Raw genomic sequence first — 16,447 nt, forward strand, 5'->3', positions numbered from 1 at the left:
TCGGGCGCATGCAGGAGTCTGTCTGACTGCCTCCCCATTTCCAGCTTCAGAAAAATGCAAAAATAATAATAATAATAATAATAATTCTATAGGTCTAGGATGGTGTACAAACAGCTATTTAAAATTATTATCTAATTTATGATACAGATTTAGATTGTTTGTGGTAATTTATTCTCATGTCTAGATAGCATTGAGAGTGTATTCATTTAACCAACGGTTGTACCAGTAGAACCCATGTTTCTTCTAAATGTCCATTTCTGAAGAGTAAGAAGTATACAATTCTAGGTATTTTTGAGGTTGTTCAAATTGTTTTTAGTGTAGGCTATGGATTGAAATGAAATTCATGCCTTCTATGCATCTGAAATTCTACCTCTTCTGTGAACATCATAACTTAGTAGAGAGGTGGCAGTTTTCCTTCAAGCTGTGCATTTTAAATGTCGTATATGTCATGTTTATCTCTCAAGAATTTGGCTTGTTTTTATGACTTAGTTCATTTATTATGTCATTACAGTAAAAAAACAACTCAACGTCAGTGTTGGAAATACTGTAATGTTCTGATTAATTTTAGTACTGTCCTGGTTAACCAAAAGTTACTATATATTAGAATTAAAACTACACACACACAAGCTTGCATGGACACAAGAGTCAGCTTCATCTTTTTACCCTTGTTATTTCCATCTCTCTCTCCACCAGTGGCAGTGTTTCTCAAACCCGTCTTCCTCCTCACTTCTGTCCTTTGGTTCTGCTCTGCACTGTTGAACTGTGACAAGGTCCCCTCGCTGCAGGTTGCTTATTCTGTCAAGTGTCTATAGCACTGTCGGCTCAGCTTCAGCCAGGGAGTAACTCAAACTCCAACCCTTTTATAGTTATCTTGAAATTCAGCTTTGGTTTTTTTCTTTACTTATCCTACTTTTTCAGTGCTTTTCTTGATTGAAACTATGAAACACATTAGAGTGAAAGAGTTTTGTCTTCTTGGTATATATTATTATTAACATTGTGCTATGATCCTTAAACAGTGGGGTTCAGTTTTTTTACTATTTGTTTCTTCTTTTTGTATGGGACATAATTTGTTTCTGTGATACGTAACAGTTTCTGGAAAATATTTGTGTAGTTTTGTATGAGTGGTGCTGTGTGCTCTCTCCCCTTTTTTCTTTTTTTTATCTCAGAAATTCCCATATTTTCCATATTCAGCTTCTTTAGTTGTGTCTCCTTTTCCTAATTGAAATGTCCTCACATTGTAGAGTCAGATGTCTATTTTAATACTTCCGAATCCTGTGAATATCATTGCATTTTACATCTCTGGTCATGTTTTCTTTTATAGTTTTTCTTTTCTCCATTACTACAATGCGGTTTACATGTTTGGTTTGCAATTTCTTTTTCTTCTTCATAATGGATTTCAAATTCCCTGCACAGACTCTAATTGAGAATGTATATAGCCTAAAAATTAATTTAAAAAAAATTAATTTTAAAGTCACTTGTTAGTTATTTCAACTTTCTGTTTATTTTATGGGCCTGCTTACTTTTCAGTATCTCTTCAAAATATCTCTGACATTGTTGCCTTGAATTGTGGCAAAAGGATGTTGTAGTTTATTCCACTTGCATCAGTTTCTGTTTTGAAAAACTGTATTTTTTTTCAAAACTTTAAAAATAAAAAGTCAGCCAAAGCTTATATTTATTTTCTAGCAATCACCTTCTCACTCACATTTTTTTGTCATATATTTGTATGTGAAAATACATTTTTAAGACACAGTGAAGACAACAGTTACATACTTTTAAAATGAAATAAGCTATTATAGACTCAAAAATTATGACATCTTTCATATGTTACACTGTGTGTTTTCCCAGGCTTCTCAATTGAATAACAAATCGGATACAGTAACATCACAGTATAATATCTCTTACCCTTTAGATGGACACTTTTGTCAATCCGCTTCGAAATTCTATGAGGAACGTTTCAAATGCAGTGAAATCCCTTCCTGATAGCTTGGCAGAGGGAATGACCAAAATGTCAGACAACATGGGCAGAATGTCAGAAAGATTAGGTCAAGACATAAAGCAATCATTTTTCAAGGTAAGATATTTTCAATAATGTGTAAAGCAAAACTATTTTTAAGTCAACTAAGATTTATTGAGCTCCTGCTTAGATTTACCTATTTCTTTCAGAAGTCTAAAGCGCTAGCACCTAGTCTCATAAAGACTAATAATAAGAAAAATCTAAAGAGAATATATTATTTTCAGAAACGGATACTATAAAATCTAGTCACTTGTTTAGTCTCTGTTATGGTAGAATTTGAAAATGTTTAAAACAAATACTTAAAATTGGTAAAAGTTAACATTCTTTGTACTGTTTTATTCCATTATACCATTTTTATCCTGTAACAGTATTAAATTTTATAATAAAACAAGTAAATCCTATTGTGCAAATTAGTTATACTACTATTCATCAGGAAACATAAGTCTGATTTCTCCTGATTTACATGATCCAAGGGAGGAAATGTCCTTCACCATCATCAGTCTTTGGGGTCACATTGCGAGTCTGTACCTGTGTGTGGGTAGCAGAGTGTCCTAGCAATCTGTTTCCTTCATTAGCAGACACAGCTAGTGGACCAAGTAGCTTGCTGCCTCATAATTTGCCTCTTCCATAATTTGGACCTAGTTGTTTAAGGTTACATTCAAGACAAAGAAGACATATAGCTCTTAGAGTTTTCTGTTTGTTAGATCAGTTTGAATGAAGAGGAAATACATAGAAACAGATTTTTTTTTTTTATTGTAAGAGACAACTCCTAAAATAGTGTATGTAAGTCATACTTTTCTATTAATTCTCAGCCTTTCTTTGCTACTTCATCTTTATTTCTACTTCTGGGAAGTACACTAGCCTGAAAGGAGGGTGTTTCAACGCCTCTTCGGCTGAGAATCACCCGTATGACTGCATACGAACGTCACTTCAAGTTTTCAGCTTCCTTTCCTCACCAGTAACATGAAGGGGTTATAATAAGTGATCTGGATGGTTCTTCCTGTGCTGATAAATAATTATTAGCTGACACTGGTTTTTCTGTCCTTCCCCCCCTAATTTACATTATCCAATAATCAGTGAATTAGTTCACTCACACTGTTAACACACTACCAAGTTGTCTGTGGTAAAGAAAGAAGGTTGGCGTTCTGTTTCCTGGCTGTCCTACTGACTTTTGGTCTTCAAATCATTTACCCTTTCTGAGCTTTAAATTCTTCTAAAAGGTACGGGAGTTGGATTAAGTAATCTCCCCTTCCAACTAAAAAGTTAAGCTTTTTTTTAAAGGAAAAAAATATTTTAGTAATGAAATAATCACCCTTTTATATTTGTTTTCTAATTTTAGATTTTTAATAGTTTTAAATATATATATTGACTTTGTTTATATATTGTCCCAAATATCAATATTTTATTATGTTTGATAATTGTTTTGGTTGATTATTATATTTTGTTCTTTCCCTGTCTGCGTGTTTACTGTGTTGTTTTAATGTCAGATGCCTCCTTTAATTCCAAAGGCTGATTCAGATCCTGAACATTGTCGAGTCTCAGCTCAACTTGATGATACTGTGAGTTAATTTTATTTTGGGTGGTAGTCAATTGTAATTCAAGTTATAGTTAACAGGATTTTTTTAACTTTTTAATGAAGTATAGTAATGTATATCATTAATGTGCATATATTGTAAGTGTTAAGTTTCATGAATTCTTACAAACTGAACATGCCTATGTAATCAGCACTCTAAGCAAGAAACAGATTGTTGTCTGTACCCCAGAAAGCCCCTAATGCTCTTTTCCTGTCACTGTCCTCTTCCCCCACCAAGGGTAACACTATCCTGACTTCTACCCTGCCTTTATACTTTATATAAATGAAACTGTAAGGTATGTACTCCTTTAAGTCTGGCTTTTTCTGCTCAACATTGTGATACTCGTTTATGTTGTTTTGTGTGATAATAGTTTCTTCATTCTCGTGGCCTTCCTTCCAGTGGTCCATTTTGTAAATAGAGTACAAGTTATTTGTTGTGTTATGAATAGTACTCTTAGGAACATTCTAGTACATGTCTTTTGATTTAAAAAACAAGTGTGTTCCTGTTGAGTCTTACCTGGGAGTGGAATGGCTTGGTCGGAGGGTATGCAAAAGTACAGTTTTACCAGATACTGCCCAGTGGTTTTCAGAAGTGTGTGTTCTCCTGCGCAGCCACCAGCCATGCATGAGACTCCAGAGGCCCGTGGCCTGCCAGTGCTGTGTTTCCAACTGTAGCCACTCTGGTTTTCCTCTCTCGTGTGGATTTTCATTTCTCTGATGATTGTGTGAGATGTTGAACCCCTTTTCATATGTTCATTGGCCATTTGGGGGTCATCTTCTGTGTCTAGTGCTTTCTCCCGTTTCTCTGTTGGCTTGGCTGTGTTTGTCTTTGATTAGCAAGAGTGCTTTTTATAACCTGAATATTGGTTCTGTGTCAGATGTGAGTGTCGGTGCAGTGCAGATAGCTTCCGTGTGCTTTTGTTCATGTACCTCCAGTCTGTGCCTATTGCAGGGTCACAAATATGTGGGATTTTCTTTAATTTTTTGTTTGTTTGTTTTACCATGCTACAATTTAGATTTGGGATACATCTAGGATTGATTTTTGTATATGGAATGAGGTAGGGATCCAGGTGACCCAAGCACCATTTACTAAGAAGGCCGTCCTTTCCCGAGTTTTACTGTGTTTCTCCTTTGACACAAATCCGATTTTTGTGTATGTTTGAGTCTGGGCTCTATATTCTGTTCTATTAGGCAGATTTATTTTAACATTATCCTTGTCTCCCTTAAGTTTTATTACATTTCTGTATGATAAACTGTCTTTAAATATATATTTTTATTTGTTTTTCAAGAATATTTCAGAATGTTTAATTATGAGTTGTGCTGGTATAATATCTATAACATCATACCTTTTTTAAAGGGTTTTTATAGTTTAACCTTTTATTAGAATTGTCATGGGGTACCAAACTAGAATATACTGGATTGGAATATATATAGAACAGCATGTATTTTGCCTCAGTAATGAAATGTCTCCCTCCTTACCCCTCCTCCCACGGTGGACCCCTTCCCCTTGCTTAAGCTCTGTGCTGTCAGCATGTGAAAGGAAAGATGCTCTATGTTCACAGCATGACAGTGGCAAATGTATAACATGTTGTGTTCTCAATATTTACACTACAACGCTGGTGAAGAGCTCATTGGAAAGAGTCTCTTAGTGAGGAGAGATTTATAACCTTACTGACACGTGCTGCTTTGTCGCAGTTCTCAGGCTGCACCTGTTTCGGCTTTACATATATCTTTTCACATCAAAGCCTTCTAGTTGTCTTCCTCTACTTTTCACATCGTTAATCAAATATCCCCATTATAAAAGTGTTCAGATTTTTACTTGTTAAATGTTAAAACTGTAGTAGCTTAGTGAAATATATCTTATGTAATATCAACTTAGTTGTGTACTAGATTTTATTCATTTCTTTTCCCTGAAAATACCTGAATACACACAATTCACTAACCAAGCGAAACACATTGTTCTGTGTGGATTATGTTTTGTTGTATTAGATAAGGAGAAATGTTGAGAATGTTTTGTTCTTTTGAAAAAGATGCCCCGGGAAATAGGCAAAGGGACTAGTATTTGCCTTATCAAAGTCTGCTAAAAGAAGAGGAGCCAAATCATCTTTCCCACAATCTACTTAGAGACTTTTCTTTTCATCGTGTCGTGGAATGTACTCATCGTTTATAGGGCTTTAAAGTTCTATATTCTATGAAAATGACTGTTGAAAATGTCTTTTCTAAATTAGAGTGCAATGTCAGGTTTTGAAAGCTGCAATATAACTTTTTCTCTGACCTGTGAGTAGTAGCAATAGTTTTGTAAAAGTATCCGTTTATGGTAGATCGGTCACTCACATAAGTGTATGCGTATTTCTTCTCATATTTCCTCAGGTGGATGACAACATTCCACTTAGGGTAATGCTGCTTCTCATGGATGAAGTATTCGACTTAAAAGAGAGAAATCAGTGGTTGCGAAGAAATATCAAAAACCTACTTCAGCAGCTTATTAGAGCCACATACGGTGATACTATTAATAGGTACCACATTTTCCCCCACTTAGAGCTGGTCTTACTCAGCTTTTAAACTTTTAGTTCTGGAAGTTGATTGTTCAACCTTTATAGGAGAATTTCCTTCACTGGGCGTTTTCAGACCACTAAGTAGTTCGTTTCTCTCAGATAATTTACATATAAATTAGGTCGCTTATTCCATGAAAGTGGTGTTTATTTTATTCAACTTCTAAAATTTTGACCTTATTTATTTTACTTTCAGAAAAATAGTTGACCATGTTGATTGGATGACCTCACCCGAGCAAGTAGCGGACTTAGTGAAGCGTTTCAGGTATATCTAAGACCCAACCCAGTCACTTCTTTCAGGTGGCACAGAGTTTGGCATTGTTATTGCTAATTAACTTTGATTGCTTTTCTTTTCTTCCTGGCCATAAAGTCGGTTTTAGTGATCACTGATGAGCAAAAAGACTTCTAAGAATTATAATAAACATTTTATACATGGGCCCATTCATCTCTGTTTTCTTTAAACCCAGAATAGAAAAAGCATGTAAAGGAAAATTCTTAAAGTATTGTGCTACATTTTATCACAGTAAAGTGGCATTGAAATAATTGAAATGTTAGTGTAGATAAGGCATAGTCCTATAATCAAATCCCTAGTGTTGGGTATTAATGTTTCTCATTTGTATTTGCTAACCTTAATTTTAAATGAAAAACTTTAAAAAAATATGTCTGTCTCTGGCCATAGTCTAATCTTTAAACTATTTGGACCTCTGAAGAGGGCAGCTGGAGACAGTGAGGCTCGGTTCCGTGCTCCTGCTGCAGAGATACTCCGAGCCCTCGTCTGGGCCGGCACGGGGCTGTCACCAGGCCGTCACCAGGGCCTCAGCGGTGTCGCCCCTCCAGGAGAGCACAGCATGGCAGAGACCCAGAGCTCTGCGTAGAAGGGAAGATAAGAAAGGCAGGGATATTCCTGGCATCGTGTATTTCAAACTAACAGAAGCAGAGGAGAGCTATCAGTACTGAGCGCTGTGTGCTTGGTCTGTGCCAACTGCTGTATGTGCACTTTCTGATTAGATCAGGTTTCACGAGATAGGGGTTTTGTCTCCATTTTGTTATGAGGAAATTTAGGATTAGACATGTTTTAAGCTGCTTGCCCAGAGGTTCGTGTGCCTGAAATAGGAAGTCAGGTTTCTCTAATCTGAAGCTACATTTTCCTCACGACGCCAGACTGTTTGGGGCCGCTGGGCCGCCTGCCCTGGTGCGGTGGTTCTGGTTCCGTAGGCGAAGGAGGTTCCTCAGGGCAGTGGTTCTCCACGGGGCTGCGCGTTGAAACCACGTGGACGGCTTTAAAAGGCACGGGTGCTCGGGCCCACCTCCAGCCAGTCTGACTTAATCAATCCAGCGGAGGGCCTGTGCATTACAGTGCTTACAGCTCGCAGGTGTTTCTGATGTGTTCAGACAGTGAAGAAGGGCTGCTCCGAGATTCTCTTTCCCTCAGACCAGATTCCCAGGTGGAAGCTAGTTATTGTGCTGAAATTCCTGCTTTTGGCCTCATCAGTCAGGCACAGGAATGAGGCGTGCTGGGCAAGTGAAGCAGAATGGCTGTCTGTGTGAAGGAACACTGCAGTCCGTGCAGCTCGGGGTGGGTGCAGTTTGCTTTACGTTAGCTTAGTTAGAAGGGAGCCGGGGAAACGGACTGCAGATTCCCCAGGTTCAGGGGACGGTGGAGTGGTATTTAGCTGAGATGTTCAATCTCAACGAGATGAGAGGCCTTTGAGATTAAATGGCTGTGATACAGTCATTTATAGATTCCATTTTGCTATCCTTATCATTTGTTAGTGTTTATAAGTTATTTCAGAGTAGAATTTATGTTATCTTTTTTTGTGTATGTCTTTTTACACCTAAAATTGAACCTTGGACTTAATTACTATTTGTTGAATGTCATACCTATATAAGATTTCAGAAATATTTCCTCTTTCTGTTTACATTTGTGTTTTCTATAGAAAATTAGAATAATTTTTCCAACTTGTATCATTGGAAAACGAAAAATGGTTACAAAATTTATTTTATCTTTTCAAATAGAGATGCCTTTTGGCCAAATGGCATTTTAGCGGAGACTGTTCCATGCAGAGATAAAGGAACCCGAATGAGAACAAGAGTTGCAGGAAAAACTAAATTACTTTCCATTATGCCGGGTGAGTGAACATGTTTGGTAAAAGTCTCATTCATTTGTAGTTCTGAGTTTTGGCATTGAGCATGTTAGTTTGTATAACTACCATTTGATTGCTTACTATATAGTAGGTACTGTTCTAGGCATTTCTCCTGTTTTCTTGACTAATCCTCATGGCACTTATGAAGCTCGGCACGGTTAATGCTGCAGCTTTGTATGTGAGGGAACAGACACTCGGGGGGAAGTCAGCCACCCACGGTCTGGAGCTAGTGAGCCAGTGCTGGGATTCTGACTCAGCACTGAATAACTGGAAAGCCACTGCTTTCGATCACTTGAAAAAGAGTGGTGCTTTTAACCACTTCAGTTTTCTGCCTTGAAACATTTTGAGAAAAAGTTGATGATAAAATATGTAACAGATGACAGGGCTAATAAGGAGTCTGAAGTTTCAGGTTTTCAGGAAGAATATTTGTTCTACTTAAAAGAACAAACCAATTTCTTCAAAGAATCTCTTTACATAGGAACAACTGATTGATCCCAAGGAAAATACACATTGTGTCATTCTCAGTTTAGTTTGAGTTACTTCTCCAGAATACTGCGAAATTCACTTTGTCCCTTTTGTCTTCTCTCAGTAAGAGAGACTGTAGAATGTGACAGGCAGTTTTGTGTGGCTGCGTGGTTATCTGGTCCCTTCTTTCATTGTGAATATCTTTGAAAGATCAGAATATGGATGTAGAGAATTTAAAAGATATGTTTGTTAATTTCTTTAATATCATATTAAAACTATTTGAACCTCTAAAGAAGGCAGCTTTATAATCATATAATACCTATTTCTTTTCCTATAATTTAAAACTATTTTTTTTTAATGAGAAACGGGGAGACAGACTCCCACATGCACCTTGACCGGGATCCACTTGGCAAGCCCCCTACCAAGTGGTGCTCTGCCCATCTGGGGCCTCTGCTCCGGTTGCTGAGCAATTGAGCTATTTTATTTTAGTACCTGAGGTGAGGCCATGGAGCCATCCTCAGCACCCGGGGCCAACTTGCTTGAACCATTTGAGCCATGGCTGCTGGAGGAGAAGATAAAGAGAAGGGGGAAGGGAAGGGGTAGAGAAGCAGATGGTCACTTCTCCTATGTGCCCTGACTGGGAATTGAACCCAGGACTTCCACACACCAGGCCAACGCTCTACCACTGAGCCAACTGTCCAGGGCCTAAAACTATATTTTCATCATAGCATTTAATCAACTTTTTCCTCTGCCAGTGAATATGGAAATTTGCTACATGACTATTAATTCTACCCTATAGACTATACTGTTGCATTCTGAGATAAAAAGCTAATTATAGCAGCATCATTTCAGAAAAATAAACAATAACTTTGGATGTTATATAATAAACTATTAGAATAAACTAGATCATGCTATAGACTCGGTTATGCAGCTGGAAGAAACCTAAAAACATTTACGTATTCAGTAAATATTTTTGAGAGTGTCTCATGTGCCAGACACTGTTCTTTGCACTCTTCTTTGCCTTTCTGGAGCTTACATTGTAGTAGGGGACACAGACACAGAAAACAGACAAAATAAGTAAAGCACAGTATGTCAGGCAGTGATCAGTGCTGAGGCACTGGAAGGTGAGCTGCAGAGAGAGATGGATGACCCGGGAATGCCTCCCTGAGAAGGTGACACTGTGTGAAGGCCTGACGTGAAGGTAGATCTAGAAATACATGTACATAATCCCTCACTGTTTTCTAGTAAATTCACACACTATTTGCTTTAGATATGTGTACCCCTCGTTAGAAATGCGCCTGTTGGAAGTTACCTGTCTCTTTTGGCAGCACTAAAGTAATCTTTTCTATGTTTGGGGTACTGGTTATGAATAACTAAGAATAACCACACATGTGGTTCCCTAGTGACTTCATGCTGCCTGTGAGCAGCGCCAGCCCTGCTCACCCTGACAGGCACAGCACGACAGGTTTTCGTTCTTTTAGCCCTGGCCGGTTGGCTCAGCGGTAGAGCGTCGGCCTGGCGTGCGGGGGACCTGGGTTCGATTCCCGGCCAGGGCACATAGGAGAAGCATCCATTTGCTTCTCCACCCCCCCCCCTTCCTCTCTGTCTCTCTCTTCCCCTCCCGCAGCCAAGGTTCCATTGGAGCAAAGATGGCCCGGGCGCTGGGGATGGCTCCTTGGCCTCTGCCCCAGGCGCTAGAGTGGCTCTGGTCGCGGCAGAGCGACGCCCCAGAGGGGCAGAGCATCGCCCCCTGGTGGGCAGAGCGTTGCCCCTGGTGGGCGTGCCGGGTGGATCCCGGTTGGGCGCATGCGGGAGTCTGACTGTCTCTCCCCGTTTCCAGCTTCAAAAAAAAAAAAAAAAAAGTTTTCGTTCTTTCCCCACTCTTTCAACAGGAATCTAAAATTCACCAGACTGACCACCCATCTCTTGAACCTCCCTTGTTGTGTCCGTCAGTGCTCATGTGTCTGCCTGTCAGAGTCCTGCCCAGGCAGCGGGCTGCCTCCTCCCTACGCCACGGGCACCTTTCCTGGGGTTCTCGTGGAACCCCATCTGCATTTTACACTCAGGATTTTAGAGCTGCTGTTACTGTGGACAGTTTTTTGAGATCATAGATCATCTTTCACACATCTTTTTCTTATAGCATATTTCTCACTGTGCATTCCACAAATTAAGAGTATTTGTATGTTTCTGAGTTTACAGATCACTTTTCACGTTACTGCATTAAAGCCTTATAAATCCTTACAGTTATAAGGATAGTGGTTACTATCGGTCCCCATTTTACAGGTGAAGAAACAAACTCAGAGTAGCTCAGTGTCATAGGCCTTAAGGGACAGGATTGTCATTCTAATCTGGGGCTCCTACTTCTTTCTCACGCGCCGCCTTCTCTCCCGGTCCCTGCTGCATAGCGCACCGATATGTGCGCCCACGTGTCCATGGGAGTCTCAGTCCATTACATAGCTGACATGCTTAGCTGTACCTGCTCTTTATCTTGACTCCGCTGTGTACTTGACAGGCTTGATTTAACTTTGAGCATTGTGTAGGCCCTGTGTGTCCTTTATTGGAGTAATGAATTGTGTTTATCTTCCCCCCCATTTAGATGAACTGAAGCACATTATTGGGGCTGAGACAACACGGAAGGGCATTCTTCGTGTTTTTGAAATGTTTCAGCACAACCAGTTAAACAGGAGAATGGTTTACGTCTTCTTGGAAGGCTTTTTGGAAACTTTATTTCCACAGTATAAATTTCGTGAACTTTTCAACAAACTGCATTCACGGTCAAAGCAGATGCAGAAATATAAACAGAAACTTCAAACAACTCAAGCGCCTTCTTTACAGAAAAGGTGACACTCCAATCTATGAAGCTGGTGTTCATTTTGTCCAGAACTAATGGTGTGGACAGATCTGGGGCTTCGCTCATGTACTGTTGTGTCTGCTCCAGTCTCTCAGTGTCTCCGATAGATCGTTAACACACCCACAAGGCCGCGGCTCTCTCCTGTCCCGTCTGCCGTCCAGCCCCCACCAAGAGAGCTGCCTCTCAAGTGATTTGGTGCAGGTTTTTGCAACATGGAGAGGTTACCGCCCCCATCTCAAGCAGGAATGTCATTGGTCTCTTTTGTTTTAAACTAATCAGCATTCTCTAGCAATGACAAAGTGCCAGAGTGTATCTGGGAAAGCTAAGGAAAGCACAAAACAACGGTTCACAGATCAGTTGACTAATTTGTTTAACAGTGGGAGAGTGTGCAATGTATGATTTGGAGGGATTTGTTTTGCATAATGATTTTATAGGTCTCTGTCAGGATTTTGATATATAGTGGATTTAGCCAGGTGAATTATCTTTGAAACATCTATTTTCGGTCTGGGGAAAATGATAGAATGCCCGTAAAGTATGAATTTAACCTTATACCCAAATTATAGTTTTGTGACATAAATAAAATCTAGTATAAAATATAACCAATCAAAAACAGAATGAATTTGTTCATTGGTATAAAACAAGTTTTAATTGATTCTTATGTGCTTTGAGAGCTCTGTTTTGCTCTTATGGTACTCATTCTACGTTTTCTTTTGGCATTCTGTGTGCAAAAAGAAGCATATGGTGGCCCTCATTTTGGTGTTAGAATTCTTGCAATTTTCTTTACCTTTAAGAGATTACTATTTATACAGTAGGAGAATATAATTTGTTGAAAGAACTGCCAAATAAATTCCATCCTTCTAAAAATAGGAAAATTTAAAATAAAACAGTACTCTACTGAAAGTTACCATGTGATAATTTTAAATTGTGTGATCTAGACATACTTTAGGTGATTGCAAAAATAGCAAATCAGAGGATTAAGTGAGCTTCTTAGTCATATGTAAACATAACAAATTCCTAACTCTATTATAGTGTACATATATGAAAATAAATAATGAAAACAGAACTATGATATTTTTTAAAATATGCTTTTATTTATATTTTGCATAATGTAAAATTCTACTAAATAAAGCAAGTTGGCAAAACCCTTCAGTGTACACTTTTAAGTCCCTAAAATAATTTTGTACCAACAACAACGAAATACCTTTTCCAGTTTTGGAGCCGCTGCATTTCCTATAATTTTCTCATTCTCCATGTGTCCACCTTGGAAGTCTTTATATTCCTTGTATGCAGGGTGTCTGCATCATTTTAAATACTTCCACTGACTACAAAAGGTTCAGGTGTGTCACCGTCTTTTGTTAAAATATTTAACACTAAAACCTTAAAGTAGTGAAGCTACTTATCAGACCACTGAGCCAAGACCCTGGTATTACGAGAACGTCCGGGTGCTTAAGATAAAGGGACAAAGAATTGGTATCCCAGTTATTTGGGAGCTTTAAGATTGGAACAAGATATTATTGTCTTGTTTTTACTGAGGTCCTACTTAAAGAGTGAAACCTAATAACAGAATAAAGCCTTCCTTTAAAGCTTTATAATAATAATCCTATTTATTAGTGCCGGTGTGCATACTGTAGTATGCATAGATTCAGCGTGTGTTGCATGTCTTCGGAACTCTGTAAATGAAATCACTTTCATTGCATTTTGCAACAGAGAAAAGCTCCTTATTGACTCTGGTGGAAGAAATAATACTTCTTCTCATTGTGTCTCCCTGCCCTGGTCCCACCCCAAGCCCCAGGCTTTACAAGTAAGGCCGTGTGAAACATGCCTGTAGAAAGCATCAGCATGGCCCTGAGTGCAATGGTTTTCAGATATACCCCTGCCCAGTTCAAGTATATTTTTGACACAAAGGTAAACAGAAGAATTTGTGTAAGAGTCTAGTGTGTACATGTGAAAAAACATTTCCAGATAATGTGAGGAACGGTGGCCATCAACCAGGGAAAGAAATGTCATGTAAGATTGCAAATTTTCATAATGGCCCTGCAAGATATCTGCATCATACCAAAAATGTTTGAGTAAGTGGGTTTTTAAAATAATTTTTGTTTGAAAGAGTTTTATATTTCAGGAACAGAAATGTCAAATGGTAGTCTATGTAAACAGTTGTGCATCTTCTCTGCACATCTAGGTTTTACATCAGAGAGAGCCATGGTCATGCTGAAATTAGAGATACCTTTTGAATGACTTGGTCAAGCTGTGTGTAAAATATTTAATCCATAAGTCAAGTACAGTGTACTATGTTTAATAAAGTTATTACATTTAATGCATTTATGGCATATATGAATATACATGAAGAGGCTTTATGTCTTCTGATATTTGATTTTTGAATGTGTTTTTAAAGTCAGTTGTGCCTTTAGGCAAAAACCTTCTAAATTAATCATTCTTTGGGTTTTCTGATTTTTCAGGTAACAGACTAATTAGAAACCATCACTACTAATTTGTAATAGTTCATTCACCTAAAATATTTGATTGTATGATTTAAATATAGCACTTTAGATGGGCATTTCTTGTAATTACGGTGTTCTGAATAGTTGCTGAAAACAATTGTGCCATTGACCAGTGGATGCACTTGACTAGCCTTAATTTTTTATTTTAAGAAAAAAGAAACAAAAACTTTCTTGACTATTTTAGTTTGCTCATTTTAAGTTTGTGCTGCTGGTGTTTGGGGAAAAAAATCAAACAGTTAAGTGCTACCAGAAAGTGTACCAATTTTTTAAAAAATGAAGAACAATATAAATTTCACAATCTAAAATTTTAATTTTGTGCAATATTTTCATTTACTGCATGTGTATTTTGAGTAATTGTAAAATAAATGAATTTTTAATGTTTTGAGATCTATATAGTTTAAACTGTCTTCTTAACCCAACAACTTACATTCCGTTGTTGCTGCATCCTTTTATTTAAGGACTTGTTTTAAAAGTCTTTTTTTGTCACTCCTTGTAAAATTCTTTTGTTATTAGTAAATTTTGCTTATAGGAGCATGGCTCCTGTATTACAAGGGAAAATATAAAGAGCACATTTTAGGATTATAATTGTTAAAAAGATAACTTGTGCATATCATTGTACAGTAAGTGTCGACTGTGTGCCTAACTATTCTGTCAGTACTTCCCTTCTTTAATGAGGAAGAAACAACAATCAGAATGTCAGTTATTTTTATTGAACTAAAAAGAAGAGTAAAAATTTTATTTGGTTTGTGTTATGTTCTGTCCATTCATTAGAAAATACTAATAAAGTATTAACAAACTTATTTGTTGAATTTATTTAGTAGTAATGTATTTTTATTACTTTAAAACATGCTTGCTCAGTGGTCTTATTTTTAGTAACTGTGTATTTTTCTTTCATTTTAGAAATCAAGCAATGCACGTTCCAGGTTGATAGATGATCTATTGAGTGATTACTTACAACTAACTGAATTTAATTTTCCTTTTACAGGGAAAGTAATTTACTACCATAGTATTATGGAAATTTCATACTTCCCTGTCATCCAGAATGATAATTTTCCCATAGAAATAGCTATAAAAATCCATTAACAATTTTTACTTGACCGCATTTTTAATTTACAGTCTCCCTAATATTTTAGACAGTTCAGTTCTAAAAGCAGTTGATTCGTTCCCCAGCACCTGGTTGTTGGTATGTGCAGCCCTGTTGGACCTTCTCCACATGCTCAGACATCAGATGTGGTCACTGCCACCCTCAGGGACAGGCACCGTTTTTCTCGAAATGCATACTGTCCAGTAGTCATCCCCTAAGATGTTCCGGCGCAAGATTGGAACTAGTTGACACTGATCTCTGCTTTGTCACAAAAACAAGGTCAAGTCGGGACTGAGGACTTGAATTAATGACTCAGTAAGCAAGCACTTGACAACTCTGTGGCTCGCCTTGTAGGGAGGAGGGGAAAGGGATGCCCAGCTGCTTCAGAGGGGAAGGCTGCAAAACGGAACACTTCACCTTGTCCTTGTTTCAAGTGAGCGTCTCGCGGTGCGGGAGGGGCTGGGGCAAGAGGAGGGCTTTGCAGCCTGAGCTCAGTAAGAAAAACGGTTATTCCTAGAAGATGTGAGATACACGATTAAATGCAGAAGGTGCCGCTTCACTCTCCTGACCAGTCTGTTAACTCAGTAACATTGAAACTTGAGGGGTATGTTCCTTTTGGATAACTGTCTTCCCTTTTACTTTGTGAGCCAGTCCTTTGAAAGCCTGAAGACTCCCTCTCAGTCTGCCCGTGAACCTTCCCCAGATGCTCTTGTTTCTGAGTTCCCTACAGTGGACGCTGCGCTGGGCTGCGCAGGTGACTCAACTTTCTGCACTGACTCGGCCTCCGGGGATGAACTCGTTCAACAATTAGTGCTTTTATCCTTGCTGACTCTTCTACTTTTCTCCCTCTGCTTCTTCTTTGGGTCTTGGGCAAATCCGGTTCTGCTTTTGATTAGCACATAGCTTGCTTTATAACTGCATTGGTACAAGCAACATTGGGAAGCTGATTTTTGCGCTCTGACCTTCTGATTATCAAACAGCCATTTGTCTCTGTTTGCCTGTTGAGGATTCTTAGTATCTGCTGGAATTGCAGACACGGGCCTAGTCAGGCGAGCGGTTGGTCGCACCTGTGGGATTATGAAGGCGGTCACGTTGCAGCCTACACCTGGAATAGTGTTTCTTCCGCCACGGGCCGACTGCTGTGTGTTGGTTGTTTTATTTACACAATACTACACGCTAAAAAAAATACAAGAAAAACGTTTTGTGCCTGCTGGAAGAACAGCTCCCAGCAACCCTCTGTCTGACCTACCTCCTTCCAAAGCTGCT

The 16,447-nt window shown here is 38.6% G+C and overlaps 1 protein-coding gene across 5 annotated transcripts in view; it reads left to right on the forward strand.

Moving 5' to 3' along the window:
• SNX13 (sorting nexin 13) overlaps positions 1-13,536 on the forward strand; it is a 116,282-nt gene extending 102,746 nt beyond the window's left edge. For 4 of the 5 annotated variants that reach the window (XM_066354128.1, XM_066354130.1, XM_066354131.1 and 1 more), the window contains 6 exons: positions 1,910-2,071; positions 3,502-3,573; positions 5,958-6,103; positions 6,336-6,404; positions 8,156-8,268; positions 11,345-13,536. In XM_066354128.1, coding sequence (XP_066210225.1) covers positions 1,910-2,071; positions 3,502-3,573; positions 5,958-6,103; positions 6,336-6,404; positions 8,156-8,268; positions 11,345-11,592 — 810 coding nt within the window. In that variant the 3' untranslated portion in view covers positions 11,593-13,536. The remainder of the gene's footprint in view (positions 1-1,909; positions 2,072-3,501; positions 3,574-5,957; positions 6,104-6,335; positions 6,405-8,155; positions 8,269-11,344) is intronic. The other variant, XM_066354129.1, reaches the window with a different exon arrangement.
• The last annotated feature ends 2,911 nt before the right edge of the window (positions 13,537-16,447 follow it).

The sequence above is a fragment of the Saccopteryx leptura genome, chromosome 12, assembly GCF_036850995.1.
Source record: "Saccopteryx leptura isolate mSacLep1 chromosome 12, mSacLep1_pri_phased_curated, whole genome shotgun sequence".
NCBI classification, from domain to species: domain Eukaryota; kingdom Metazoa; phylum Chordata; class Mammalia; order Chiroptera; family Emballonuridae; genus Saccopteryx; species Saccopteryx leptura.